Source organism: Anomaloglossus baeobatrachus, chromosome 11 (genome assembly GCF_048569485.1).
Source record: "Anomaloglossus baeobatrachus isolate aAnoBae1 chromosome 11, aAnoBae1.hap1, whole genome shotgun sequence".
Classification (NCBI taxonomy): Eukaryota; Metazoa; Chordata; class Amphibia; order Anura; family Aromobatidae; genus Anomaloglossus; species Anomaloglossus baeobatrachus.
The window spans coordinates 58,798,533-58,825,962 of record NC_134363.1 but is presented as its reverse complement, the minus strand read 5'-3'; the positions used below and the strand labels follow the sequence as shown (position 1 = coordinate 58,825,962).

At 48.1% G+C, this 27,430-nt stretch overlaps 2 protein-coding genes across 3 annotated transcripts in view; both read left to right on the top strand.

Moving 5' to 3' along the window:
- The window catches only part of LOC142256078 (protein kinase C delta type-like), a 211,222-nt gene that overhangs the window by 108,750 nt on the left and 75,042 nt on the right, over nucleotides 1-27,430 (top strand). Inside the window, exon 2 of the mRNA XM_075327588.1 lies at nucleotides 24,301-24,471. Coding sequence (XP_075183703.1) covers nucleotides 24,445-24,471 — 27 coding nt within the window. The 5' untranslated portion in view covers nucleotides 24,301-24,444. The remainder of the gene's footprint in view (nucleotides 1-24,300; nucleotides 24,472-27,430) is intronic.
- LOC142256094 (uncharacterized) lies at nucleotides 1,684-7,452 on the top strand. Of its 2 annotated transcripts, XM_075327616.1 has the most exons (3): nucleotides 1,684-2,773; nucleotides 5,096-5,227; nucleotides 6,125-7,452. In XM_075327616.1, exons 1-3 carry the CDS (start codon nucleotides 2,104-2,106, stop codon nucleotides 6,718-6,720), a joined length of 1,398 nt encoding a protein of 465 aa, XP_075183731.1. In that variant the 5' UTR covers nucleotides 1,684-2,103; the 3' UTR covers nucleotides 6,721-7,452. The 2 variants fall into 2 exon arrangements, with proteins under 2 accessions (XP_075183731.1, XP_075183729.1); XM_075327614.1 differs by lacking the exon at nucleotides 1,684-2,773 and having other exon boundaries at nucleotides 3,358-5,227.

Here is a 27,430-nt window from a genome sequence, read left to right as displayed (position 1 = left end):
CATTCAGACTATAAGACGCACTAACCCACCTTCCCCCAACATTTTGGGAAGGGGGGGGGAGTGCGTCTTATAGTCCGAAAAATATGGTATATGTATTTTAAGTTTGTACTAATAAAAATTTTATATTTTGTTAGTGATATTTTTCTGTGACGCTAAAATTTCCTCAGAAAGTATAGTAGCGTGGCGAGCGGCGTAGCTGGGTATGACGTGGTGCCCACCACTGTATATGTGGCAATGATATGCTTATCCTACAAGTTCTTCACAATAAAAAACACTATTCACATTGATCTTGAGTGCCTAGTTTCTACATCTGCTTGAGACCGTTTTCGTCCCTACTTGTGCATCACCCCAGAAGTGCCGTGTATCAACTCACTAAGTATGGAGAGGAGGAAGCATTGGGAGCTCATTATGGAAAAGGGGTAGCATGGGGATTCAGTATGAGCAGGGGCAGTGTGAGGGCTCAGTATGGAAAGGAGGCAGCATGGGTGGGCTCAGTATGGAGTGGAGCAATGTATGGGACTCAGTATGAAACGTGAGGTAATGTGGGGGGGTTTCAGCATTAGGCATGAGGTAGCATGGTGGTCTCTGTATGATGAGTGGGGCAGCATGGAGGTCTCATTATGGAAAAGGGGCAGCATAGGGGTTCATAACGAACAGGGGCAATGTGAGGACTCAGTATGGAAAGGGGGCAGCATGGGTGAGCGCAGTATGGAGTGCAGCAATGTAGGGGACAGTATGAAATGTGAGGTAGTGTGGGGGAGGGTTCAGCGTTAGGCATCAGGTGGCATGGTGTTCTTTGTACGATGAGTGGGGCAGCATGGTGGTCTCTGTATGATGAGTAGGGCAGCATGGTGGTCTCTGTATGAGGAGTGGGGCAGCATGGAGGTCTCATTATGAAAAAGGGGCACACAGCATTCAGAGCGCATTAAGAAGGGGCAGCATGGGAGGCTCAGTATAGAGAAGGCCAGTGTGAGAGCCCCATATGGAGAGGGGCAGCATGCATGGCACATTGTGAGGAGGGGGCAGCATGATGTGAGGACAATGTGCAGATCATATTTCATAATTGAAGAAGGTGTGGTGGGTATAGTTTATAAGGGAGGACAGTGTGGCGTTTTAGTTTATTAGGGGGCAGTGTATTTATATGGGGATGGTGTGGTGGGAATATTTTATAGGAGAGGATAGTGTGGAAGATGTACATTAAGAGGGATTCTGTGGAGTAATTCAGGGGCATGTCAGTGTTTTACTGAATGCACCCTGACTGCTGCGCCCGGGTAGTAAGGGGTTAAGTCCCCCTCTCATGTCCGATTCTCCCTCCTCCCCTTCCAAAGGGTTTGTCCAATGGGAATGTTCCCATAATCCCTTTCTTCCCCCCTATAAATATTCCCTCTTTTCCGGGATCCGGTCTCTCCTCACCTTGTGAGATCCGGACGGTGCTGTCAGCAGCCTTCCCGGTGAGAGATGACCGATTTGCTCAATCAGGCTGTCAGGGACAGACTCAGGAGGGAGGGAGATGCATGGCTTGCTGCTATATTGGGTGAGCAGCGTTCCCCTCCCCCTGAGGCTCAACCGCACGCTCCGGCCGGCGGGCGGCCTGCCCGCACAATCCGCCCTCCGGAGCGTCTCAGCCCTGCATGTAGCTCCCCACTGCGCATGCGCGCGGGCGCGCGCGCGCGCCCGGCGTGCACGCGTTCCTCGTGCACGGCGGGCGCGCGCGAATCGCCCTGTGGCGTCCCCACACCCGCCCCCAGCAGTGAACGCGGCGGCCGCAAGCCTATCATCACCCTCAGGCAAAGCGGCGCCGCTTAGTTTAATAAATAACGTCCCTGCGCGCCAAAACCCACCTGCTACAACTGCCCTGCTGCACCAGCTCACCCCTCCTCCCTGCATAGCGCCCGCACCTTATAGGATGGGAGGTAATCAGAGCCGCAGCTCCTCATCGGCTGAGGAGCATGCTGATAGTCTGCAGCCCCCACCATCTACTGTGTTCCCTTCTCTGTCACACTGCACTACTTCAGAAGTGTGCAGGGTGGGGGCTGCTGCTTCCTCCAACATCATACCTTCCCAAATGTCAATACATTCCATGAACCCGGGGGGGGGGGGGGAATGGCTTTGCCACCTGCCGCAGCTGCAGTGATGGCCTTACCTCCTGCGGCTGCTGCGGTGATGGCTTTGCCTCCTGCGGCGCCCGTAGTGACGGCTGTGCCTCCTGCTGCCCCTGGAATGATGGCCTTGCCTTTTGCAGCTCAGGTGGGTATGGCTTTGCCTCCCGTGGCTCCGCAGGTGCTGCCGTTCCAAACGGCTGCGCCTTCGGCGATGGCATTGCCAGCCGCAGTACAACCGGCGATGGCTGTGCCCCCTGAGCTGCAGAATTTACCACGGGTTCTCCCTGTTCAGGATGCTGCGGGTGCTGGAAGCACGGCCCGCGGTAGGCGACGCCGCGGGCGCGGAAACCGCTCCGCTGCCTCCGACTCCTCCTCACGTTCTCGCAGCCCATATAGACGCAGGCGGTACAGTAGGGACCGCAGTCGCCGCTCAGCTTATTCTGAGCGGCGGTCACGTTCATCGCGGAGAAGCCGTAGGTCTCGCTCATCAAGATGGCGTTCGCCATCAACCACGGCTGAGTCATCCGGCGACTCCATTACTTCCAGTAGGCGCTCTCGTCGCACATCAAGCCGCCGGAGAGATGCCGAACCCTATTTGGTTCAACCACAGGCTGCCGACTTGGTAACGGCTCCACATGTATCGGTGAATCCCACAGATGCTCCAGCGGTCGGTGAGTACAACTATTCTGGGGCTTGGGGAGGTGATAATACAGCTATGTCTTTAAAAGCGCTGTTAGCTCATTTAAATACCCCGGGTAATAAAATACTGGTTAACCCCCTATTACTTGGAAATCAGCCCGAGAAGAGATTTCAGCCTCCTCCTCGGGCTGATATACATAAGGACACGTTCTTTTGTGGTATGTCCCCTTTGGGCTCTCACCTTGACCCAGAGACGGTCAACAAAATATGGGCTAATGATTACATAGACATTTGGTCGCTTGTTTCCACTGACCAATTTACGGTTGACAAAGAGAGGCGTTCCGCCGAACGTCCTTTTGACAAAAAACCCAGGGTCGCAAAAACTATCAATAACTGGCTGCAAGCCTTTTTTGTATTGGGAGGTGTAATGGGTCAGAAGCACCCCGAACGCTGTTCGGAGCTTTTTATATATGTTGATTCCATTTATAATGCATACAAAGCGCACGGCGGATCTGCGTGGTGGCGTTATGATGAGGATTTCAGGCGTCGTTTGGCCCTGCAACCTCACTTGGGTTGGGGGGTTAAAGCTACTGATTCCTGGTTGCGCTTCATGATGACTCCTAAAGCCCCCTTTCATTCCGCGGCCCCTGGCAACTCCGCCGGTTCCAGTTCAGTGGCCGTCCGTAGACCCGGCACATGTTGGCAATTCAACGAAGGGCACTGCCGATTCTTTGGTCTCTGCAGGTATAAACATGAATGTTCTGCTTGCGGAGGCCCCCACGCAGCGGCAAAATGCCCTCGCCCTTCGGCGAAATTGCCAACAAAGCCGTCAAACCCACCTGAGACTCGGGACGCCGGTGAGCGTAGCCGAGATGGGGCCGTGGCTCGACCGGTACCCCAATAAGGATGCGGCGGCGCAGCTGCGCTTCGGCTTCTCTTTTGGTTTCTTTATTCCTTTTAAACTTAACAGACACCCCCTTTTTGCCCGTAACCTAAAGTCTGCGACGGAGCTTCATGCAGTTTTACTTGATAAAATAAACTGTGAGTTAGAAAAAGGCAGATTAAAGGGCCCTTTTGAATCACCCCCTTTTTACAACTTACGGGTGTCCCCGCTGGGGGTCGTCCCGAAGAAGGAGCCTGGGAAATTTCGTTTAATTCACCACCTTTCACATCCGAAAGGTTTGTCTGTCAATGATGGTATACCCGATTCGGATGCGTCAGTCACGTATGTCTCTTTCGACAAAGCTGTTGCGTTAGTTAGGCAAGCGGGACCGGGGGCTTTGATGGCCAAGTCAGATATTGAGTCGGCTTTCCGCCTTCTCCCGGTTCACCCGGATTGCTACCATCTGTTGGGATGTTTCGTAGATGGTTTTTATTATTACGATACATGCCTTCCCATGGGTTGCTCAATCTCTTGCTCATACTTTGAGCTATTCAGTTCTTTTTTAGAATGGGCCGTGAAGGTGGAATCTGGTTCCCAATCTATTATTCATTATCTTGATGACTTTCTTTTTGTTGGCCCTCAAGATTCCACCCATTGCCAGCTTCTATTGGATTCGTTTTGCAGTTTGATGTCCAGATTTGGTGTTCCTTTGTCGAAGGACAAAACAGTAGGCCCCTCCCAGGTTCTTTCCTTCCTCGGTATTGAAATAGATTCAAATTCAATGCTATTCCGCCTCCCGGATGACAAGGTAGTAAAGCTGCGCTCTCTGATTATGGGTTTTTGTTCGGTTCGTAGTGTGACCCTTCGTCAGATGCAATCTTTGCTGGGCCTTCTTGTATTCGCCTGTCGTGTCATGCCAATGGGCCGAGTTTTTTCCCGGAGGTTATCACTTGCCACTAAAGGCATTCGCCTTCCTCATCATCGCATCAGGATTACCCCCTGCTTGAGAGCTGATTTGTTTATCTGGAATGATTTTCTATCCAGGTATAATGGTCAAACTTGTTTTCAGGATAACTTTCTTTCCAATGAAGAAATATCACTTTTTTCCGATGCATCGGGATCGTTGGGTTTTGGCGTTATTTTTGGCGAGCAATGGTGTGCTGAGCAATGGCCCCAATCTTGGCACGACAGAGGTTTTGTGTCCAACCTGACCCTCCTTGAATTGTTCCCCATAGTAACAGCTGTTGTGATCTGGGGGCCAGCCTTCAGAAATAAACGAATTTTATTCTGGACTGATAATATGTCTGTTGTGCACGCGATAAACCATCTGACTTCATCCTCTTTGCCAGTCTTAAAGTTACTTAGATTTTTTGTGCTGCAGTGCCTCGAGCTCAATATGTGGTTCAGGGCTCGCCATGTTCCTGGCAGGTGCAACGCTATCGCTGACTCACTTTCCCGTTTTCAATTTCAGAAATTTCGGCAGCTGTGTCCTCGGGCACAACCAGAGGGAATGTCGTGTCCACCCAGCATATGGGACCTGCTGGAATGCAGCTGATGCCTTTGGTGACGTCTTCACTGGCCCCGAGGACTTGGCTGGCTTACGGTAAGGCATGGGATGAATGGCTAATTTTTGCAGCTAATTATCCGGTTTCTACCTCTGATTCGGCTAGACTGGACGTTACCTGCCGGTATCTATACCATCTGTATAAAAAAGGTGCTTCCTGCGCGGTAGCGCGGAACCGATTGTCTGGGCTTGCTTTTCATTTCAAACTCCGAGGTTGGTCGGACGTTACTACGTTTTTTATAGTTCAGCAAGCAGTTAAGGGGTGGGGTAGGGGGCAGCCCATAAGGGAGTGTAGAAGGCCGGTTTCCTTTAGCCTTCTTTCTCGTATCATCGGACATATCTCCGCTGTTTGTCCTCCTCCTTTCGAGTCTGCCCTCTTTTCCGCCTCTTTTGCTATTGCCTTTTTTGGCGCATTGCGCATTAGTGAGTTGGTTTCTCCTGCCAGAGGCACTCATGGGGGCCTTCGGCACGACGACATCGCATTGTGTAATGGGGGTTTACGGATTAGAATTCGGAAATCTAAAACCGATCAAACCGGAAATGGCTGCTGGATATCTTTGTTTGCTATTCATGGTCCGGTATGCCCTGTTACATTGACCCTTAACTATATCGCTTTGCGCCATGGTAGTTCTTCCTTCCTGGTCCATGAAGATGGTTCCCCCCTGACGAGATTCCAATTTTTAGCCGTTTTTCGAAAATGTTTGCGGTTCCTGGGTTTGCCCGCCGGCGAATTTGGTACTCACTCCTTTCGGATTGGGGCGGCGACTGAGGCCGCCCGGGCGGGATTGCCTAATGAAGTCATACAGCGCATAGGCCGGTGGCGTTCTGCGTGTTTTGCGAGATATATTAGACCAGAATTACTGCTTCTTTAATCAATTTTCTTTTGCACAGGTTTGCCTTCTTGTACATGTGTCACTGACAGTTTTCTTCTTTTAGGAGCTGCCAAACCGGTCATTTGGTTATTGGGACACTCCTATATTTTCTGGGCAGGACAGCGGGCTGAGAATCGACCTGGAGGACGTGCCCTTGGCTTTCGGGGCTTCGAAGTCAATTGGAGAGGCGTCAGGGGTCTCATATGGCCTCAAGTTATACCGGAGGTTGTGGAAATTGCGAGGTCTGCTTTAACTCCGGTGGTCCTCGTCATTCACGCCGGGGGAAATGACCTCGGTGCCCGCCGTTTGGCGGAGCTTATCACCACAATGAGGTCTGACGTGGACAAGTTTCATGCCTTTTTTCCTGAACTTGTCCTTGTTTGGTCCGAGGTCATTTCCCGGCCTGTCTGGCGAGGGGCCGAAGGAGCTGCAGCTCTGGAGCGTTCGAGGCGGACACTCAACTCACGTATTTCACGTTTTGTCCGCTTTAAGGCAGGGATCGTCGTTAGACACTGGCAATTGGAAGGGGACAATTCCTCCCTGATGTTGAACGATGGCGTTCATTTGAATAATATTGGCCTGGACATATTTTTATCAGGCCTGCAAGACGGTATTGAGCAGGCCTTGTTCATTATGGGTGGGGGTCGGAGCACAGTCTAGGGCCTCTGCTCCTCCGTGGCGGTTTCAAGGAACACAGTTCAATTACGAAGGCTAAAGTGCGCCGGAAGTCCGGCCTGGCACAAAGTTTCGTTTTGAAAGTGGTTATTTATAATGGTTAATTGTGCTGTGACCGACCTCCATCCACAACAAAAGATGAGAGATGTTTACCAATTTTATAAAGCTCTCCTAATAAAGTTTGTATTTTGGTTAACTTGTCTCAGAGTGGTTAATCGGACATGGGAGGGTTTTTGGTTGAGGGTAATCTGGTCTCAGCAGTCTTCAGGGGCATGTCAGTGTTTTACTGAATGCACCCTGACTGCTGTGCCCGGGTAGTAAGGGGTTAAGTCCCCCTCTCATGTCCGATTCTCCCTCCTCCCCTTCCAAAGGGTTTGTCCAATGGGAATGTTCCCATAATCCCTTTCTTCCCCCCTATAAATATTCCCTCTTTTCCGGGATCCGGTCTCTCCTCACCTTGTGAGATCCGGACGGTGCTGTCCCACCCTCCCTCCCTAGTTTTTGGTTATTCTTTTACAGTCACAGCGGTTTCAAGGAACACAGTTCAATTACGAAGGCTAAAGTGCGCCGGAAGTCCGGCCTGGCACAAAGTTTCGTTTTGAAAGTGGTTATTTATAATGGTTAATTGTGCTGTGACCGACCTCCATCCACAACAAAAGATGAGAGATGTTTACCAATTTTATAAAGCTCTCCTAATAAAGTTTGTATTTTGGTTAACTTGTCTCAGAGTGGTTAATCGGACATGGGAGGGTTTTTGGTTGAGGGTAATCTGGTCTCAGCAGTCTATTCTTTTGCGGGGAGCACAGTGAGAAGTAGTTATTTTTTTTTCAGTCCACAGCATAGGGCTTATTTAGGGCACAGCATTTTTGGTTATTGTTACTCAGGAACATTATAATGACATTCTTATTTTTCAGGGCACCATGGTGAGATGTGCTGCAGAAGGGTGAGATGTGCTGCAGAACACCGGAGAAGAGGGAAGTCTGCAGAGAGGAGCTGTGGGTGTGAAGTCATCATGGAGACGGGGACATGAGAAAACAGCGATCGGTGAGTGAATTATCACAGACCTTACACTACACTAACATGTACACAGGTTTAGGAGAAAAAATGACCGGAGTGCTTCTTTAAAGGAAACTGTCACCAGATTTGGTGACTATAATATACAGCATATACTATATATACAGCATTCTAACATACTGTATATAAGAGCCCAGGCTGCTGTGTAGAACATAAAAATCACTTTATAATACTCGCCTAAAGGGCAGGGCACTGCGGTACAGACTGGTCGAATGGGTGTCTCCGTTCTCCAGTATCGGTAGCTCCTCTTTCGGCCATCTTTGTCCTCCTTCTTCTGAAGCCTGGGTGCAGGACGTGTCGCGGGCGGGGAGGAGGGTGTCAGCACACCGCGCTCACCCCTTCTGCTCGGGTCCGGCAGTTGCTCCTGGTGGCTCGAGCTGCGGGCCGGATCCCGGGGTGTCTCGAGCGACACTCCTCGCCCGTGAGTGAAAAGGGGGGTGTTTGTTGGGATTATAGTTCGTGACGCCACCCACGGTTGTGGTGATGGCACCACCGCTGCTCAGTGTGGGGGTCCCGGGGATGGTGATGGGAGCAGCCAGGTGTTGTGTTGCCCCTCCGTGGGTAGGGGTTGGTGATCCCGGGGCCCGGTGAAGAGATGTGAAGTGTAGGGCCTGGAGGGCGCAGGGACGCGGGGGCAGCGCTGTGCCTTGCGGCACTGTGGTACTCACTCAGCCTGAGACACGGACACAGTTTGTACGGTAAACCAACGGCTGGTAGGACGGTCCCACAGACGGTTGCACCTGCACTCCCGGTAGGTGACGGTGACGTCTCTCTTCCTTGCACCTGTTTGACTGATGGTAGCGGTGGATTCCCTCCGGTTACCCGCTCCCCGACTGCAATCTGGGCCGGAGGAGCTCTACACTTTGCCCGCAGGCGCTGGCCCTGGGGAAACTGGTGCCTTGGCGGTGGCGGTGTCTCCCCGGTAATGGTCGGGCTGTTGCCGTCAATCGGGACTTTGTTGCTGGGGGATCTGCGTCCCCTTCACTGACGGATTCGGCAAATTGGGCGACTCCTAGCCTTGCCGGGGTCCGAGAGGCCCCTGCCCTGGTGCTGACTGTCCTTCGGAACACTGCTTCAGACCACCGGGCACACAGCCAACGGGGTCCTTCCAGGAACTTCCAAACGGTCCCCCTCCGGACAGTCACCGCCGTCGCTGACCTTGCTGTTCTAGCCCTACACACAGCTGGGCTCTCAGGCTTCTCCTTCTCTCCGCTCTGTCACCACTTCTTGCTTTCCTCCTTTTCCACTTTCCTTTCCTTCACTTTCTCTTCTGGTTGGTTACTCTAGCCCCTGCCTGGGCTACTCTGCTGTTCACTCTTCATTTCCCTGACAGTTCTGCACTCTTGCCCTGCCTGGGCTAAACTGCACTCTTGCCCTGCCCGGGCTAAACTGCCTGGTAACTTCCTGCCTCCAGAGTTGTGAGCTCCTTGGTGGGCGGAGCCAACCGCCTGGCCCACCCCCTGGTGTGCATCACAGACTCCTGGAGGGAGGCAACAAGGATTTCTGGTTAGCAGGTGTGCCTACCTGGAGTGTGGGGTGTAGTGGTGTTGTTATCTGTGTCCCCTGGCTTGCCCAGGGCGACACATTCCCCCTTAGCAAAATGCAGACCGTCCGCGGGCTGCCGTCCTACACCGGTTTTATTTTTCTGTAAAAAGGGGATAACAGGGTTAAACAAAACATAAGCATTTTCAATCAACTCTTCCCAAGACGGGAGGCACATTTTACTTTTAACGTTTCAACGGTGTACGGTCACGGTTTCCGCTCTCTCCCACCCAAGCAACCTGGCCCTGATGCTGCCCCTAAAACCCAGGCAGCACCCCTTGACCCACAGTCCAGCACAAGTCACCCGAGCGGGATCTGTCCTTCCCTCCAGAGGGTAGCCACCGGTCCCTTTGGTGGCTGGGCCCTGGCCTGCTCTGCTCAGGGCCCTCCCTCCAACCTGCCTCTCCGGAGGCGGCATTGCGGAAACGGTAACGGTACCCAACATATTTACAAGCCACTAACGTTTGTGGTTGCCCTGCAGAGTTCACGGGCTTGTCCATGGCTAGTTCCCATGCATTTTTTAAACTTTTTAACGGTCCCCACGGGGACAACGGTGCCGGCTCCTGCCGGTTGCTAATCACAGCTGACAATCAGGTGAAAACTCGGTTCAATCAGTGTTTTTCATTTTTCATTATCTTTGGCAAAACTTTTCAACTTTTTCAAACAAACTTTCAAACAAACAAAGCGCTGGTCCCTACGGGGACGGTGCTGCGGGCCTCCATTGCCCTACTCCGGTCCTGCTGCTGCTTCATCCGAGGGAGGGGGTGCAGAGCTCATCTTGCTCTCCGGGCTGCCCCTCAGCTTTACATCCAGGGCAAACCACCCCCTCTCTCCGCAGTGCCGAGTGTACCGCACCATGTCTCCCGGGATAAGATTGCGGCCAGGATGCTCTTCGGGCAGGTGAGCATGCACATCCCGCCGGGCTACAAATACCTCGGCCTCCAGGCCCGGTTCGTATATGAACCCGTAGCCCCGGCGGATATCGAATCGCCTCACCTGCCCCTCGTAGAACGGGCCCCGGACACGGAAGGTCGCTTGCCGCAGGTTCTCCTTTTCCCGTATGACTCGGGCCACCAGCTCGGCTTTCCTACGCTCCCTCTCCGCGATCTCCAGGCCCAGCTTGGTCGTCTCCCTGTCCCAGTATGGCTCCGGCGCACGGGTTGAGCCCCGCGGGACATTCAGCACGTTACCCACTGTCAGGAAGGTGGGTGGCGTATCCCGCGGTGTCATGGCCTTGGGCGCTGCCTTGCAGCAACAACCCGGCGCCACCTCAGCCGAGGTGTGGGGGATGGGCACAGGGGCTTTCCGCAGTTGGGCCTTCGGCTCGGAGCGGGTCATCGGCTCCGGCTCGGGGAACTGCTCGGGGACTGTCTCTGGCGCAATCTTCGGGGCCTTCCATGGCAATGCCTCCGGTTTGCTTCGGGCTCCGGCTACAGGTCGGTCCGCCGGGGCGGACGGGCTGGGTATCGCTACCGGTTGCGGTGGCAGCGGGCCTAGTGGCGGGGTCACGGCCTCCGAGACGGGTGGCGAAGGAGGCAACGGGGGGAGAGGGCTTGGACCGGGTCCCTCAGCCGCAGCGACCGGTCCCTCCGGGACATAGGGGCGTGGGTCACTCACCCTCCCTTCCTCCGCTTCCTCCTCGCGTCTCCGCACGGCTGCCAAAACGTCCGCCATGTCGGTCTCCCACTCCTCCAGGAGGAGCTGCATTTTGACCTGCAGCCTTAGATGGAGCTGCGCGGTCCGGATCTCCACCCACGCTGCGGTTCCCGGTGCGGGGGCCACGGTGTTTCGGGACGGCATCCACATGGTGTCTTTGCTGTTTGCTTCCAGGAACGGGATGTTTGCAGAGTCCTGGCGTCCCTGCTTTTATAGCGGCGACTACATGCCGCCAGCCGCCATCGCGTCCCCCTTAGCTCTTTCCGGCCCCTCCTCTCTCGGGGCGGGGTTTTGGCCTTCGCGCCTCTACTGCTCGAGAAGACGCTCGAGCGGGAACTTTTCGCGCCAAAGATGGCGGCTTCTGAAATTTTTCTGCCGGATACCTCCGGCGGTAACAAGGCGCACCTCTACCTGACGGCAGAGCGGTAAGATCCTGTTCGTGACGCCAAGTTGTCGCGGGCGGGGAGGAGGGTGTCAGCACACCGCGCTCACCCCTTCTGCTCGGGTCCGGCAGTTGCTCCTGGTGGCTCGAGCTGCGGGCCGGATCCCGGGGTGTCTCGAGCGACACTCCTCGCCCGTGAGTGAAAAGGGGAGTCACCGCCGTCGCTGACCTTGCTGTTCTAGCCCTACACACAGCTGGGCTCTCAGGCTTCTCCTTCTCTCCGCTCTGTCACCACTTCTTGCTTTCCTCCTTTTCCACTTTCCTTTCCTTCACTTTCTCTTCTGGTTGGTTACTCTAGCCCCTGCCTGGGCTACTCTGCTGTTCATTCCTTCATGTCCCTGACAGTTCTGCACTCTTGCCCTGCCTGGGCTAAACTGCACTCTTGCCCTGCCCGGGCTAAACTGCCTGGTAACTTCCTGCCTCCAGAGTTGTGAGCTCCTTGGTGGGCGGAGCCAACCGCCTGGCCCACCCCCTGGTGTGCATCACAGACTCCTGGAGGGAGGCAACAAGGATTTCTGGTTAGCAGGTGTGCCTACCTGGAGTGTGGGGTGTAGTGGTGTTGTTATCTGTGTCCCCTGGCTTGCCCAGGGCGACACAGACGCGTCCTACGTCATCCGCACTAGCCGGCTTTGAGATCCTGCGCAGGCGCACTACAATACTTTGATCTGTGTGCTAAGTGTGTGCTACGAGGATTCTCTGGTGTCTGCGCCGGAAACGGCGGTCAAGTATGCGATATCCAGAGTCCAAGCTAGAACTTGTCTAGGAGGCGCCACCTCGCTCAATACAAGAGCATTAAGCGAGGCCGTACCCACTAGACGAGTTCTGACTGATGGTCAAGAATGCGATATGCAGACTACCATGAGTGCTGGGAGGATTCACAGGTCTGCAGCCATAGAGTGACACAAAGAGTGACTGCAGACTTGTCATTCTAGACCGGACAACACCTTTTAAGCTAAACTGTGTGTGATTTTTGTAGAGGAATCGTCCCTTATATAAATGTTTATTTATGTAAATGGAAAAATCATTTCCCCCGACAAATTACCATTTTGCTTGTGCGTCGGGTGATCTGACAGCCAGTTTAGATAGATCATTAATCTGTTTCTGATTATCGGCAGCATTCTACATGCACCTCAAACAGTAACTAAACTTTTGGGAGAATTTTTTGTTTCATGCCCAATAATTCTGAGTAGATTGGTGAGGAATCTGGTCCTGAAACCCCCAACTACAACTGAAAAGCTCTTTTAGAAGAGGACACACAGCACAGAGCGAATGCTGTAGAAAGTCATAGTCCTGTCTCCTGAGCCGTGCACTTCTAAGGGGTCTTTTGAGCAATTTAGGGGGGTCTCAGAACCCAGACCCACATCAATGTGCTCAGAATTAATGGACCTAAAACATAGAAGATATCTCCCAAAAATTAATGTATTTTTTAAATGTTTAATAGTGCTACTGCCTGCACCATCAGTACTGTGGTTCCTGTATGGTTCGCAGTCTGATGATGGCTGGTAACAACGTCTGGTATTTCCTTACCATTGTTACAGACATACTAGGAGCTGTAGTTTCATGCCAGACAATTTTATGTTGGGCTGGCTTTAGTACTGGTGATGTAGTAGTGATTTGAGCTTGGTTCTGGTGATGCAGTCATGTACCAATCATGGTTCTGGTGATGTAGTAGTGATTTGAGCCTGGTTCTGGTGATGCAGTCATGTACCAATGGCCGTTCTGGTGATGTAGCAATGTGCAGATAGTGGTTATGGTGATGTAGCAGTGTGCAGATGGTGGTTATGGTGATGTAGTAGTGTGCAGATGGTGGTTCTGGTGATGTAGCAGTGATTTGAGGTTGGTTATGGAGCTGTTGAGCTGTTATCATGTACAGATGGTGGTTCTGGTAATGTTATCGCGATTTGAGGTTGGTTCTGGTGATGTATTCGTGTAGATGTAGTATTATTTAATTTTTTAAATTTGATAGTAGATCATTATAGGGTCAGTGTGCCAGACTAAAGAAAGATCTGTCTTAATGAGGCCATACAACTGGCAAACAAGTATTTGACTAAAGCCCCCATACGCTATAGACAGCTGTCAAATCATTTGGCTGGCAGCTATCTCCCTGACTCCCCCATACACTATAGACAGGTGTCCCATCACTCGGCTGGCAGCTGTCTCCCTGACTCCCCCACACACTATAGACAGGTGTCCCATCACTCAGCTGGCAGCTATCTCCCTGACTCTACCATACATTATAGACAGGTGTCCCATCATTCGGCTGGCAGCTATCTCTCTGACTCTCCCATACACTATAGACAGTTGTGTCCCATCACTCGGCTGGCAGCTATCTCCCTGACTGTCCCATACACAGGAGCGCTCACTTTGTTGAGTGCTCTTTTGTACTCTATGAGACAGACGCTACTACACATCTCTGGCGGTGAAAGAAAAAAGGAGAAAAAAGGATCCACAGTCCAAAATTGGACCTGCTGGGTCATCACTCCTCTGACAATCAGATTGTCGGCTGAGCCTGTCTATCTCTGGGTTCAATCTCACAAAACAGCTGATATAAGGAGGGTTATAACCGATTCACAGACTGAAAAACTCCTTTGTTATATAGAAATAAGATTTAATAACAGAAGCGACAAAATACAAAACACTTCCACAATTAATTCCAACCCAATAGAATTTGTGCCAGCAGCACAATAGAACCATGTATCCCCCCTCCGATAAATGGTTCTATATATTCCCTGTAAATTAAAAAAACATATTAACATAGCTCTGTTCCCCTATAGAAAGGGTCTTGATCATTTAGATTGATATAATCAAGAAGGTACTCATCAACAGTCCATGAGGGGGACCTTAATGATATTCAATGTAAGTCAAGCAATATAGAATTACCCCTAATCAGTCCAATAGTCAAGAGTCCTAAAGTCAAGGTCCCTAAGGGTATTACATTACCATAACCCTTGATTATACACTGGGGTGTAAATATGAAAATCCTGATGAACACCATATAGAAGAGGAGGTTGTACAATTGTCAACCTATATACCCCTAGTCTACCCAACGCGTTTCCCCTCCCAACAGGAGGTTCTTCAGTGGCCGTATGTAAACAATATGAAACAATATACAAATAGTAGATATATTATACAAAATATCCTCTAACTATATAGCAACAATAAATATGGTTTGTACAGTATCCTCTAGCTATATCGTATCTTCATGCTCCAAAGTTGCCAGGTGATGCAGAATTTCATAGAATACATGTATAGGTGTCACAGAACAACGCATCTGATTCTTCTTATATTGTATATCACCTCACCTGAAGCAAAGCTGCAAGTTCAGAATGGACTAAGATGTCCCCTATTTCTGACATGTCCATTCATAGCATCGTATTCCTTGTTATCAAACTCTGACAGAAAATCAGCTAAGGTCCCCTCCAGGAGTCCAGCGTTCTGTCTACAACTATTCCTCCAATAGAAACTGCCTGACCTCAGCTGCTTACCTCTGATTGGCGGATTGGAAACATTGTGCACAGAGCGCTTGACTCTGCGCGCGCAGCGCCGGCAAAACAATCATCTGACATTAAGCGCTGACAGTGGCTACTGTGTCTGCACCGGCCGTGATAGTCAACGGGGGCAAAGGCCTGCAGACAGCAAGAACAGAGATGAGGCAGCCGAGGGAACGGGGCACAGGTGAGAAGAATGGGTTTTTTTTGGGGGTGTTTTTGTGTATGTGAAGAACAGCACATTAAGGGACCAGTATGGGACATTACTACAAGAAGAGGACCTGCATGGGCAGATTAGTAAAAGGGGACAGTAATGGGACACATTACTACAGGATGGGGACATTACTACAGGATGGGGACATTACTACAGGATGGGGACAAAGATGGTCACATTACTATAGGATGAGGACATTACTATAGGATGAGCTCAGTACTACAGGATAGGGACATTACTACAAGGGGACAATGATAAGGAACAAGATGGTACATTACTATAGGATGGGGACATTACTACAGGATGGGGACAAAGATGGTCACATTACTATAGGATGAGGACATTACTATAGGATGGGCACAGTACTACAGGATAGGGACATTACTACAAGGGGACAATGATAAGGAACAAGATGGTACATTACTATAGGATGGGGACAAGGATGGACACGTTACTATAGGATGAGGACATTACTACATGATGGGCACATTACTATAGGATGGGGACATTACTATAGGATGAGAACATTACTATAGGATGAGGACATTACTATAGGATTGGGACAAGGCTGGACACATTACTATAGGATGAGGACATTACTATAGGATGGGGACATTACTACATGATGGACACATTACTATAGGATGGGGACAAGGATGGACACATTACTATAGGATGAGGACATTACTATAGGATGGGGACATTACTATAGGATGGGGACATTACTATAGGATGAGGACATTACTACATGATGGACACATTACTATAGGATGGGGACAAGGATGGACACATTACTATAGGATGAGGACATTACTATAGGATGAGGACATTACTATAGGATGGGGACATTACTATAGGATGAGGACATTACTATAGGATGAGGACATTACTACATGATGGACACATTACTATAGGATGGGGACAAGGATGGACACATTACTATAGGATGAGGACATTACTATAGGATGAGGACATTACTATAGGATGGGGCCATTACTATAGGATGGGGACAAGGATGAGGCACATTACTACAGGATGGGGATAAGGATGGGCACAATACTACAAGATGGGACAAGGATGGGCACATTACAACAAGATGGGGAACATTACTAAAATATGTTGGGCAAAATTACTATATGGTGCTAATTGTAACACTATTAGTTACAAGAAAGGGATAAAATGTTAAAAAAATCAAAATAAGGCATGACATTTTTTTTACCATCAAAAATTTTTGTTTTTGTTTTTTTTATATATATATTTAAACAAAGAACATGCACATTTGATATAATAAACAAGTGAAAAATTTTCAAAACCAGTGATCCAAAGGTGTGTAAAAAAAACAAATGGTGCCAATAAAAATGTCTCTTTGTCCTGCAAAGAATGGGCCTCCAAATTATTTTATTTCCTATGTGTGGCCCATACACCCAGCCGAGTTTGAGACCCCTGCCCTAGGGGGACTAGTAAAATAAATGAAAAAAAAGTAAAAAGAAAGTTTTGAAAAATTAAAGAAAAAACCTAAAAGTTCAAATCAACCCCCCATTCGCCATAATGAAAATGAAAGAGTTAAAAAAATAAAAAAATTTCACACATTTGGCATCGCCGCGTTCAGAAATGCCCTATCTATCAAAATATAATATCAACTAATCTGATTGGTAAACGAGCAGATAGAATGAATCCCTTTCGGTGCTTCCGGAGGATCTCAGAGCAAGTTTGTTTTTACTCCAAAGGCCAAAATTTATTATTTATTATACATTCAATTACAAAAAACGGACAAAAACTGACAACGCGTTTCAGCTAACAAAAGCCTTCATCAGGTATAGTCTGCATTGCTGATGTTTAGAAAATCTTTTTTCTAGACTGATCCATCTGTGTGTATCATGTAGGCGTGTATCAGATGCGTGGGTGCGTGCTTCTAATTACATTATCACTCCACTTCAAGAAGTGAATGGTGGCTCTTGTAATGAAATCCTTAGATGGAGCATATATGCAAGCAGCAAGATAGTATTACTGCTATACATGAATAAGAATAAAATATAAATATTAATAAACATTTTTATTGTGTATAAAAATGTGGTGATAAAAGACACATATATTGAAATATTCAAAACAATGATGCAAAAAATTTTTTTCGATAATGGTTAGAAATTCATGCACTTATATGAAGAGTCACTGCCAGTCATATTGCACTTTAATTTTTGGGGAAAAATAATTTAATTAAAATCAAACAAACAAAATTCACCCATATGCATTTAAACATTCTCTATCACATTATTCACACCATCTGGGTATCATGTTTTTAGTTTAAAAATCCAGTAGGACTCTTTCCTATTTAATTTTTTAAACCTGTCACTATCGTCCTCTGCAATTCTTTCTACAGGGGTCACTTTTATGTCAAAATTTTTTTGATGTTTAAATAACAGGTCTCTGGAGAGACTATGTTTAAGTAAACCTTTTCTCGCATTGTGCTTGTGGCTGTTCATGTGCGACCACATTGTCTGTGTGGTGCGGCCAACGTATTGAAGACCACAGTCACAAGTGACCACGTAAACTATATGGTCACTGCCACATGTTAGATGATGATTAATATTAATCGTCTCCTGTGCTATTTGATGTGATACTGTTCTGTTTGTGACTAATAATGTCACATCAATAGCACTTCTTTGATCCCCATTTAAAAACACCTGGGGGTTTCTGTATGGAGAATTTTGCTGAGCTAAAATCTGATGCAGGTTTTTTTTAAAACAGTGGGTGCAATGATATTCTTCACCGTTATCCCCCTTCTAAACCGTAATACTGCGGTAGCCATTTGTTGATCGGTAAATGGCGTAGTGGCAAAAAAATTCCAAACGCCAAAATTACGTTTTTTGGTCTCCACAAATTTTGCGCAAAATGTAATAACAGGTGGTCAAAACGCAGCATCTGTGCAAAAATGGTATCGTTAAAAACGTCAGCTTGAGACGCAAAAAATAAGTAATCACTGAGCCATAGATCCCAAAATATGAGAACACTATGGGTCATGGAAAATGGCGCAAAACGTAAGCCACTTTTTTTGGACAAACTTCTGATTTTTGTATCCCCTTGGATAAAAGTAAACCTATTCATGTTTGGTGTCTACGAACTCGCACCGACCTCAGGCATCAAAATAACACATCAGTTTTACCATATAGTAAACACAGTGAAGAAAATATCTCAAAAACAATTGTGCAATCGCATTTTTTTTGCTATTTTTCTGCATTTGGAATTTGTTTGCTGTTTTGCAGTATACTATATGGGAAAACTCATGATTTAATTTTTAAGTACAACTCGTTCTGGAAAAAAACAAGCCCTTACATGCCTATATTTACGAAAAAAAAACCATCATGTCTCTTGGAATAAAGGTGGCGAAAAAAAAAACCGGAAAGCGCAAAATCAGCCTGTTGTGAAGGGGTTAATGAATATTTACCTACACAGGAAAACCGATAGAGATAAAATGGCAAACAGTTTTATAAAGAAAAAATCTATACTCACTCTGCCATAGCTGCCCCTACCCAAGAGGTTGTGGATGTTATAGCGGCTGATGTTAAGCCTGGGGTAGGGGCTGGATGTTCCGGGGTCTCCGCTGCATCCAGGTGTTGGCTCTTTATCATCCTCCAATCCATTGTCTTTGTCCTCCCTCCTTTTCTTCGGGATCTTGTTGAATCCGGTCACGCTGTCCTCTCCTCTCTTCTTCTTCTCTTGTCTCCTCTTCTTCTTGGATCCGGTCACGCTGTCCTCTTCTCTCTTCTTCTTCTCTTGTCTCCTCTTCTTCTTGGATCCGGTCACGCTGTCCTCTTCTCTCTTCCTCTTCTCTTGTCTCCTCTTCTTCTTGAATCCGGTCACGCTGTCCTCTTCTCTCTTCCTCTTCTCTTGTCTCTTCTCCTCGCTGTCTTCTCCATGTCCAGTGGACGCCATTCTCAGTGATATCTCTCAATCCGCAGACTTCAGTCCGATCACTTCAGTCGACGCTTGAAAGTAAACGGCAGTTGGTCGTGTGCAGGTGATGTCAGCGGTGACGGAACCTGAGGTGGCTCCTGCCAGGCAGCGGAGCATGGACCTGCTCTGCCCTATACACTGTGATGGCCATCATGGAGGACAGGTTACCATCCAGTGAGAAGGAAGGGAACTTCATGGCGGCTTCTAGTGCTGATTTTATAATTTCATAATACATTCTTTTTATACAGAGATGTAAAAATATGCAAAATAATCTAATAAAAAACCTCACATACCGGTACTATAACATCACAGCTCTTCTCATCACTAATGTAATTCTTCATGGGTTTACATTTTCTTTTTAAAATCATTATCTTTCATTTTATAAATTATAAAGGTGGGATGTGTGCCTGTCCATAGGGGGCTATGTGAAGGCTCATACTGTATATTGGAGGCTATGTGAGGGATCACACTGTATATGGGTGGCTGCATGTGGACTCATACTGTCTATAGGGAAGCTATTTGTGGGTTCATACTGTATATGGGGAGGCTATGTGAGGGCTCACAATGTATTTAGGGGGCCATGTGAGGGTTCATGTTGTATTTAGTAGGCTATGTGGGGACTTATACTGTATATAATGAGTATATGTGAGGGCTCATACTGTATATAATGAGTATATATGAGGGCTCATACTGTATATAAGGAGCTATCTGGGGCTCATACTGTATATAGGGGGTTGTGTGAGGACTCATACGATATATAGCGGGAATGTCAGCTTATTTAATTCTGCTCATTATTAAATGATAAAATTAATATTAATATAAAATAATCTAAATAATATAATCATATTAATACTGAGAATTAATTTCAGCCTATTGGTTCGGCCTCCACAACAGTCACAGTCTCTGATGTGGCCCCTGGGAAAATTTATTTCCCACCCCTGATTTATTGTATATTGCTCTGTGTTATGTATAGTGCTGGATAACGGTCTCTCAGCATGATTTTGTTCAGACCCGGATAATCTCTGCACGTTTTCATAGACCCATCTTCTTGATGCATAACAAGCCTGCCCTGGTGGGGGGGGGGATTTTCGGATGTACTCACTTTCCAGGTTCTCTTTAATGTGGGTGAGGGCTTCTTTCCCCATGTATTCCTCCTTCTCTAGGCCACTGTGTATTGGCCCATAGGTGCCATATGACTCATATATTACCTTTTTTAGTGCTTGAATAATTCTCTTTTGAGGCCATATTTCTCTGTTGCATTGATGGAAGAATCTTTTGTATTTATTGAGTATCTTTATTACTATTCTTGTATTGTTCATGGAAATCCAGTCTCTTATTCTGTGTATGGGGTGGGTTGTCCTTTCTGTCCATGACTTGGGACATGGATGGGTCATTTTGTACAAGTTGATGTGTAAATGCTTTTAATCTGTAGATTTGTTCTGCTTTTTTCTTGATAGCGTTTATAATAAAGATATCCTATTATTTATTTGGATGTGCGGTCCTCTATTTCTTTCTTCTTGACAATCTTGTAAGTTTGCTTAAACTGACATCCCAGTCGTTTTTTAGGTTGCATCCACCCAACTGTACCTCCTAAATAATACCCTTTAAAGCAGACCTGGGCAAGGGGCGGCCTGCGAGCCGGATGCGGGCCGCCTACTGTCTATGACCGGCCCGCCCATCTTGCTGAGAGTTGGAGGCGTGGCCTGATCTATGCCTCAGCCCCGCTCTCACTGCCGGGAGCTATGTATCCCGATGTGCAGTGATAAGAAGCTGACACGCCCCCCACTCTGCCGGTCACGCCCCCTCTTGCTGCCAGTTATGCCCCCCTGGATGCTGGTCACAGTCTCTGGATGCCTTCCATGGTGTCCATGCTGCTAGCCACGCCCCTTTTGCTGTCGTCCACGCCCCCTCTGAATGCTCGACACACACACTCCTCGGATGCCTTCCTTGTCCCCTCCTGCTGCTGTTGATGCTGGCCACGCCCCCTTTGCCCGCCCCTTCTACCCAGAGATCCTCACATGTGACCGGCTCATCTGCACAGCGGCCACTTCAAAAACGTCTGTTCTGCAACTGAGGTAAGTGCACCAGTAGCAGCAGGCAGAGAGCAGAGTGCATGCAGGAGGGAGAGTAGGGGAGCAGCACTTGTGTCTTATCAGATCCCCCCTATGCCTGCAATTGAAGAAGCAGACACACAGGGGACTCGGAGAAGGCAGCCAGAGGAGCCCTCAGGCTCTGCTGCTGCAGTGCTGCCTGCCTGTGCCCTCAGCGCCCCCAGGGCCAGTATGTATGCTCCCCACTGGCCACCAGGGCCAGTATGTATGCTCTCCACTGGCCATCAGGGCCAGTATGTATGCTTTTTACTGGCCACCAGGGCCAGTATGTATGCTCTCCACTGGCCACCAGGGCCAGTATGTATGCTCTCCACTGGCCACCAGGGCCAGTATGTATGCTCTCCACTGGCCACCAGGGCCAGTATGTATGCTCTCCACTGGCCACCAGAGCCAGTATGTATGCTCTCCACTGGCCACCAGGGCCAGTATGTATGCTCTCCACTGGCCACCAGGGCCAGTATGTATGCTCTCCACTGGCCACCAGGGTCAGTATGTATGCTCCCCACTAGCCACCAGGGCCAGTATGTATGCTCCCCACTGGCCACCAGGGCCAGTATGTATGCTCCCATTGACCCCCATATTTTAATTGAATCTTTGTATTGTTTAACTTACTGTTTGTTTATGGAGGGTTAGTGTATATATACAGTATTGGGTAGAACTGAGTTTATTATATTAGTCCGGCCCTCTAAAACCATCCCAATTTCTCATGCGGCCCCATGGGAAAATTAATTGCCCACCCCTGGCTTAAAGCATTTCATGTGGCACTAAAGGGTGTTTTTAACCTTGTTAACTTAATAAATAATCTTAAAAAATTTCCTGGATACCCCTTATTTTTGATAATCTGCCGAGGTAAAGCAGACAGCTGCGGGATGGTATATTCAGACTAGGAAGGTCCATGGTTATTTGGCCCTTCCCAGCCTAAAAATAGCAGCTGTTGCACCAATTCTGATGGGTCACCCCAGCTCTCCCCGATTGCCTTTATGCGTTCACAATCTGGTAATATTTTTTGGAGTTGATATCAGATGTGAATTGTCAGCTGGCATCACGCCTAGGGTTTAGTAATGGAGAGGCGTCTATTATACACCTCCATTATTAATACAGTAAGTGTAAAGTGAATAAAAACACACAGTAAAAATAGTTTATTTGAATAAGGACACCTACTCTATCCCTCTTTCACCATTTTTTTTTTTTTTTTTTTAAAACCAGAAAGCTCTGAGGTAATCCATGGTATAGTGGTACCACGAAGCCCCCTGACTTGGTACTCAAACTTATTGCGCCTCGTTTACTGCTCATAACAAATTCCGGGTCTGGTGCTCACCAGAAGTGACAATGGATATTTGTTCTCTGAAGGAGGCTCTATAGGTTGGAGTATTGATTCAGGGGACGACGTGGGATTACGTTGGAGCTTTGTGGGGGTTTTTAATAATAAATTGGTGAATGAAGGCTAGTGTCGGGGACTCTTTATTCAAATAAACTATTTTTCCTTCTGTGTGCGTTTTTTTTTTCTTTACTTTACACTTACTGAGTTAGTAATGGGGGTATCTCATATCGCCTCTCCATTACTAACCTCTTGGCTTGAAGCCAGGTGACAATTCACAGCTGACATCAACGCCCCAAAAATACTACTCTGCTTCCCATTGCACCAGGGTAATCGAGAAGAGCCAAGATGAAGCACCAGAATTGGTGCATCTAATACTGTAAGTGCGCTAATTCTGGGACAGTTGTGTGCTCCTATTTTTAGACTGGTTACAGCCAAATAACCATGGAGCTTCCCAGCCTGATAATACCAGCCCACAGCTGTCTGCTTTACCTTGGCTGGTTATCAAAAGTAGGGGGACTCCATGTTGTTTTTTAAAATTATTTACTTCTTAGCAGCAACCTGGGAGTCAGAGATGCATCCAGGCATCTTCCCCATGCTGTTCCAATTCTATTTGAGTGCTGTTTCCATTCATGTCAGTGATTGTCATGTCCCCCAGACTTTTTAGGGTTGTCTGCCGGTAAAATTCTCAAGTTTCCCATTGACTTCCATTATACTTCTTACTCAAATCGAGCCCATCTGAGTGTTCGACCTTCACGATTCGAGTAACGAGCACTCGAGCATTTTAGCGCACACTCATCACTATTTACCAGCTAATCATTAGCACTACAGGCATGTTAGCACAAGGCCCAACAAGAATATAACCATTAGTATCCAGATATCCATAAGTCAAAAACCAGGGGAGCATTAAAGATGACTTCCCACATAGCACACTCTGTAAAACAGACAGAAAACAGGAGAAAAACCAGAGTAAAGTGCAAAAGTAAGTGCTTTTAATAATGAAACTGGCACAAAGGGAATTTGGCCGAACAATCCATGGACATATGTGAAAAAATCATCAAATGTACAGCTTTTTAATATAAAGCCCCACATACTCCAGGCCGATCCATCCTGAAGGATTTTGTGTAAAAAACCTTTATGACAGCGCGCAGAGCACGGATCCTGCGCGATATTCTTGTCTGAAGTCACCATGTTCCACGTCAATCTAATACCTTTTTAGATCTGGGGAGCCGTTAAAGGGCTGTTTTCCTTGCGGCCACTGTCTGGCTGCAGCAATGTCCTCCGCACGTCTTCCTTCACTTCAGCTGATGGTCAACGCAGTTATGATATTAGCAATATATATTGTGCGGAACCACTAATGTGGGATAATATGCCACATGTGGGTGCCGGATGATATATATTGGGCTTACCAGCAGGGAGCTGTGTAAGTGAGTGAGGGCGCATGTGAGGGATGTTGCTGCGGCCCGGACAGTGGAGGACATCACCCTTTTGAAGACAATCCCACACCATTTTCACACATTACATGATTGTAACCCGGTGTCCCTAAAAGTTAGGGGCATCGATGTTGTACATGGGGGTGCAAGAGGTGGCAATATACGTAAAATTCTTGCCCAGCGTGAAACGCGCTGGTTTTACACCTTGCGGACAAGGGGGTTAAATGAAAGTCTCGGTTTTGCGCCTTTCCTGATATTTTGTGCCTTGTTTAAAATTTATATAATTTTTCACTTTTTAATTTTAATATTTTTGTTTTTATATTTCTGGCACTTTAGGAACTTGCATCGGCCATTCATGATATTATGCATCTATTTCTGAACATGGATTGTTTTTTTTGGATATGGATCACTTTAGGACTATGAACACACCTGCATGGACTAAATTGAAGATCGTCTTCTCCATGTGCTTTGTGGTTCTATATGGTGTGGCACATCATCCCAGCGCAGGTACAGTTAAACTGTGTTCAAACTTTGTTTATACGTTACTGCGCCGCCCCCTCCCTCTGCCGTCGGCGCGGCTGCACTTCCTGGTCCACAGTCCCTGAGCTCTCCAGCAACTTTATCGCCTCTGCGCAGGCGCGTGAGCCTGGTGACGCATCAACGCTCGCGCGCCTGCGCTTCTTGGCGTTGATAGCCGGTGACTCATCAAATTCTGGGTCCTGGTTGGTGCACCTTGTCTGCGACCGCCGAGCCGCTTGGGTCCGGGCTCGTGTGTGTCGGTGACTCGAGCTCCTCCAGACCCGGGGGTCACGTCGCTCTGCAAGGGGGTGTAGTGGCGGTGCACGCAGTGGTTGTGGGGTGGTTGTGTTGTACAGTTCGTGACGCCACCCACGGGTTGTGGTGATGATGGACACCACTGCTGCGATGAAGGTACAGGGGCTCGTCCGGAATCGGTGTAGTGGCGAAGCTTGGTGTTAACCCCTCCGTGGGTAGGGGCGGTGTGTCCCCAGGCCCGGTAATGAGGTTGCAGGGCGCTGGGTTGCGGTGCGGTGCCAGAGGGCACTTGTATACTCACGATTAAACCACACAGAGTCACTGGTGAACCAAACGGGGTGACGAACGGGGCCCGCAGACGGCTGCAGCTTCTCCAGATCGGTTGGTAATGTCCGCCTTTCTCCTGCACCTGTATGTGATCTTGGCTACTGTGCCTGGGCACTGGTAGCCCGCTCCCCGGCGTATATGTGTCGGAGGAGCCCGTTTGCCCGCAGACGCTGGCCCCTTGGATCTCTGGCCTCTGGCTGTGGCTCCTATCCAGACGGGTTGGGCTGTTGCCTTCAATTGGTACTTAGATGGCAAAGAACCCCTGAGGTCCAGACCGCAATCAGTTGATTTGACTATGGTGGTGGCTTATAGCCTAGTTCGGGGTCTGAGTACCCTGCCTGGTGCTCCGGTATCCAGTTAGCTCCCCGGTTCGGTTCCGGCGGGCCACTACCCTGTCCCGGTCCCTTACAGTTCCGCAGGTCGTATTCCCGGTCTCCTGCAGGCGGCCACTACCGTCTGCCTGCCTGACTGATCTGGGGTCCTAGGCTCCAACCCAGGCCCCAAGCAGAACGGTGCTCCTCTCTTTCCACTCCACTTTCTATCTCCCTCCAACTACATCTACTTGTGTTTTCCTGGCTCAGGCCAGCAGACTCCTCGGCGGGCGTGTCTTTCTGCCTGACTCCGCCCACCCGGTGTGCCTGTCTGACTCTGAGGGAGGCAATCAAGTCTTTTGGTTGACTGGTTGTACCTTACTGGGGTGGAGGTGTATGTGGTGAGTGTCATGACCTGTGACCCCTGGGTGTCCAGGGCGTCACACACCCGCACCAGCCGTGACGGCGCAGGGATGTGGTTGTCCGGCGCCATGTTTAAAAACGTGGTCAGTATGAAATTCTCTATCTCCCCTTGATGAAATAATCACATTCTAAGATCGTGAAACGTACGTCGGGGTCCAGGTATCGGGGGACCTCTCTGCTGCCATCCATTGGACATTGTGCTGGCATCTTTGGGTATGACGAACATGTGATACAGATATATCATACCACATGATAGCCGCTAGGGTGATGTGCAATATTCCTGTGAAATATATATATATATATATATATATATATATATATATATATATGGGGCTTTATAATCCCCCCTTTTTCTGCTGCACTTTATATTTAAATATCTGCGGTCCTATACAGCATTGCTTTTTATTTATAACAATTGTCAGTACTTTATATGACATATTTATCCATGCAGGTCCAGGTATTTATTACATGTCCTGATTATGACTACACCCACATGGATATGATGGATCAGTGATGTGTATATATGTTACATGTTATGCTGCTAGGGCAGTGTGCAATATTTTTGTGCAAAATATATTTCTGCGGGGTTTTTTTTCCACTACTTGAACCTGACATTGCAAATATTGGTTGCCCTATATACCATTGTTGCACTATTCATGTGGATCTGGGCATAGTTAGTGCCTTTCTTATGCATCGTGACTTTCATTGTACCCATGTTTGTTGTACTTCCTTGCATTGCTTATGGTCAAAAGCTGTACATTAAATGATTTTTTTCACATATGTCCATGGATTGTTCTGCCAAATTCCCTTTGTGCCAATTTCATTAGTAAAAGCACTTACTTTTGCACTTTACTCTGTTTTTTTCCCAAGAATATCACCATTTAACTTAAAGGGAATGTATCAAATGCATCAGGCTTCTGCTCATTTAAGAGCAGCTTGATGTAAGGACAGAGACCCTGATTTTAGCAATGTGTCACTTGCTGAGCTGCTTGCTGTAGTTTTGTAAACACACTTTTATCTGATGAAGATCTAGCAGAGCTTGGAATTCTGAGCTCTCTATATCCCCGCCCACAGCACTGATTGGCAGCTTTCTGTGTACACTGTGCATAGGTAGAAAGCTGCCAATCAGTGATGGGGCCGGGGTTATACAGAGCTCATGAGTACGGAGGACTGCATGTCAGCAAGTTTACTAGTCCTCTAATGGTCACCTGCTGATAAAACTGTGATTTTATCAAAACTACTGCAAGCAGCCCAGTAAGTGACACATTGCTGGAATCACAGTCTCTGTCTCTACATTATGCTGCTCTCAGATTAGGTGTCAAAAACCTGGTGACTAATTCCCTTTAACCTATTAATAAATAAAGACTAGACACTTGGCTAAAAATTAGGCTTACGATGTTTATTAAGGATTTCTTAAAGCATAAATTAATAAGTTAATAAATACCATGGAATAAATGAATCCTGAAAACAAACCTAATCAACTGTGACCATCAAAAATGGAGCAAGTCCACCCAGGCTTAGCCAACTTATAGACATTGCAAGACAATAGGGTGTGTTGTCAGGACGCTGGTGACTTGGAGCACATGGACTATCTGAACTCAGACGAAATCGGGCCTTTCATGCAGAAATCT

Bases quoted from the DNA above. Each gene is read 5' to 3' on its own strand.
- LOC142256094 (XM_075327614.1), top strand. From the start codon at position 3,494: ATGAATGTTCTGCTTGCGGAGGCCCCCACGCAGCGGCAAAATGCCCTC.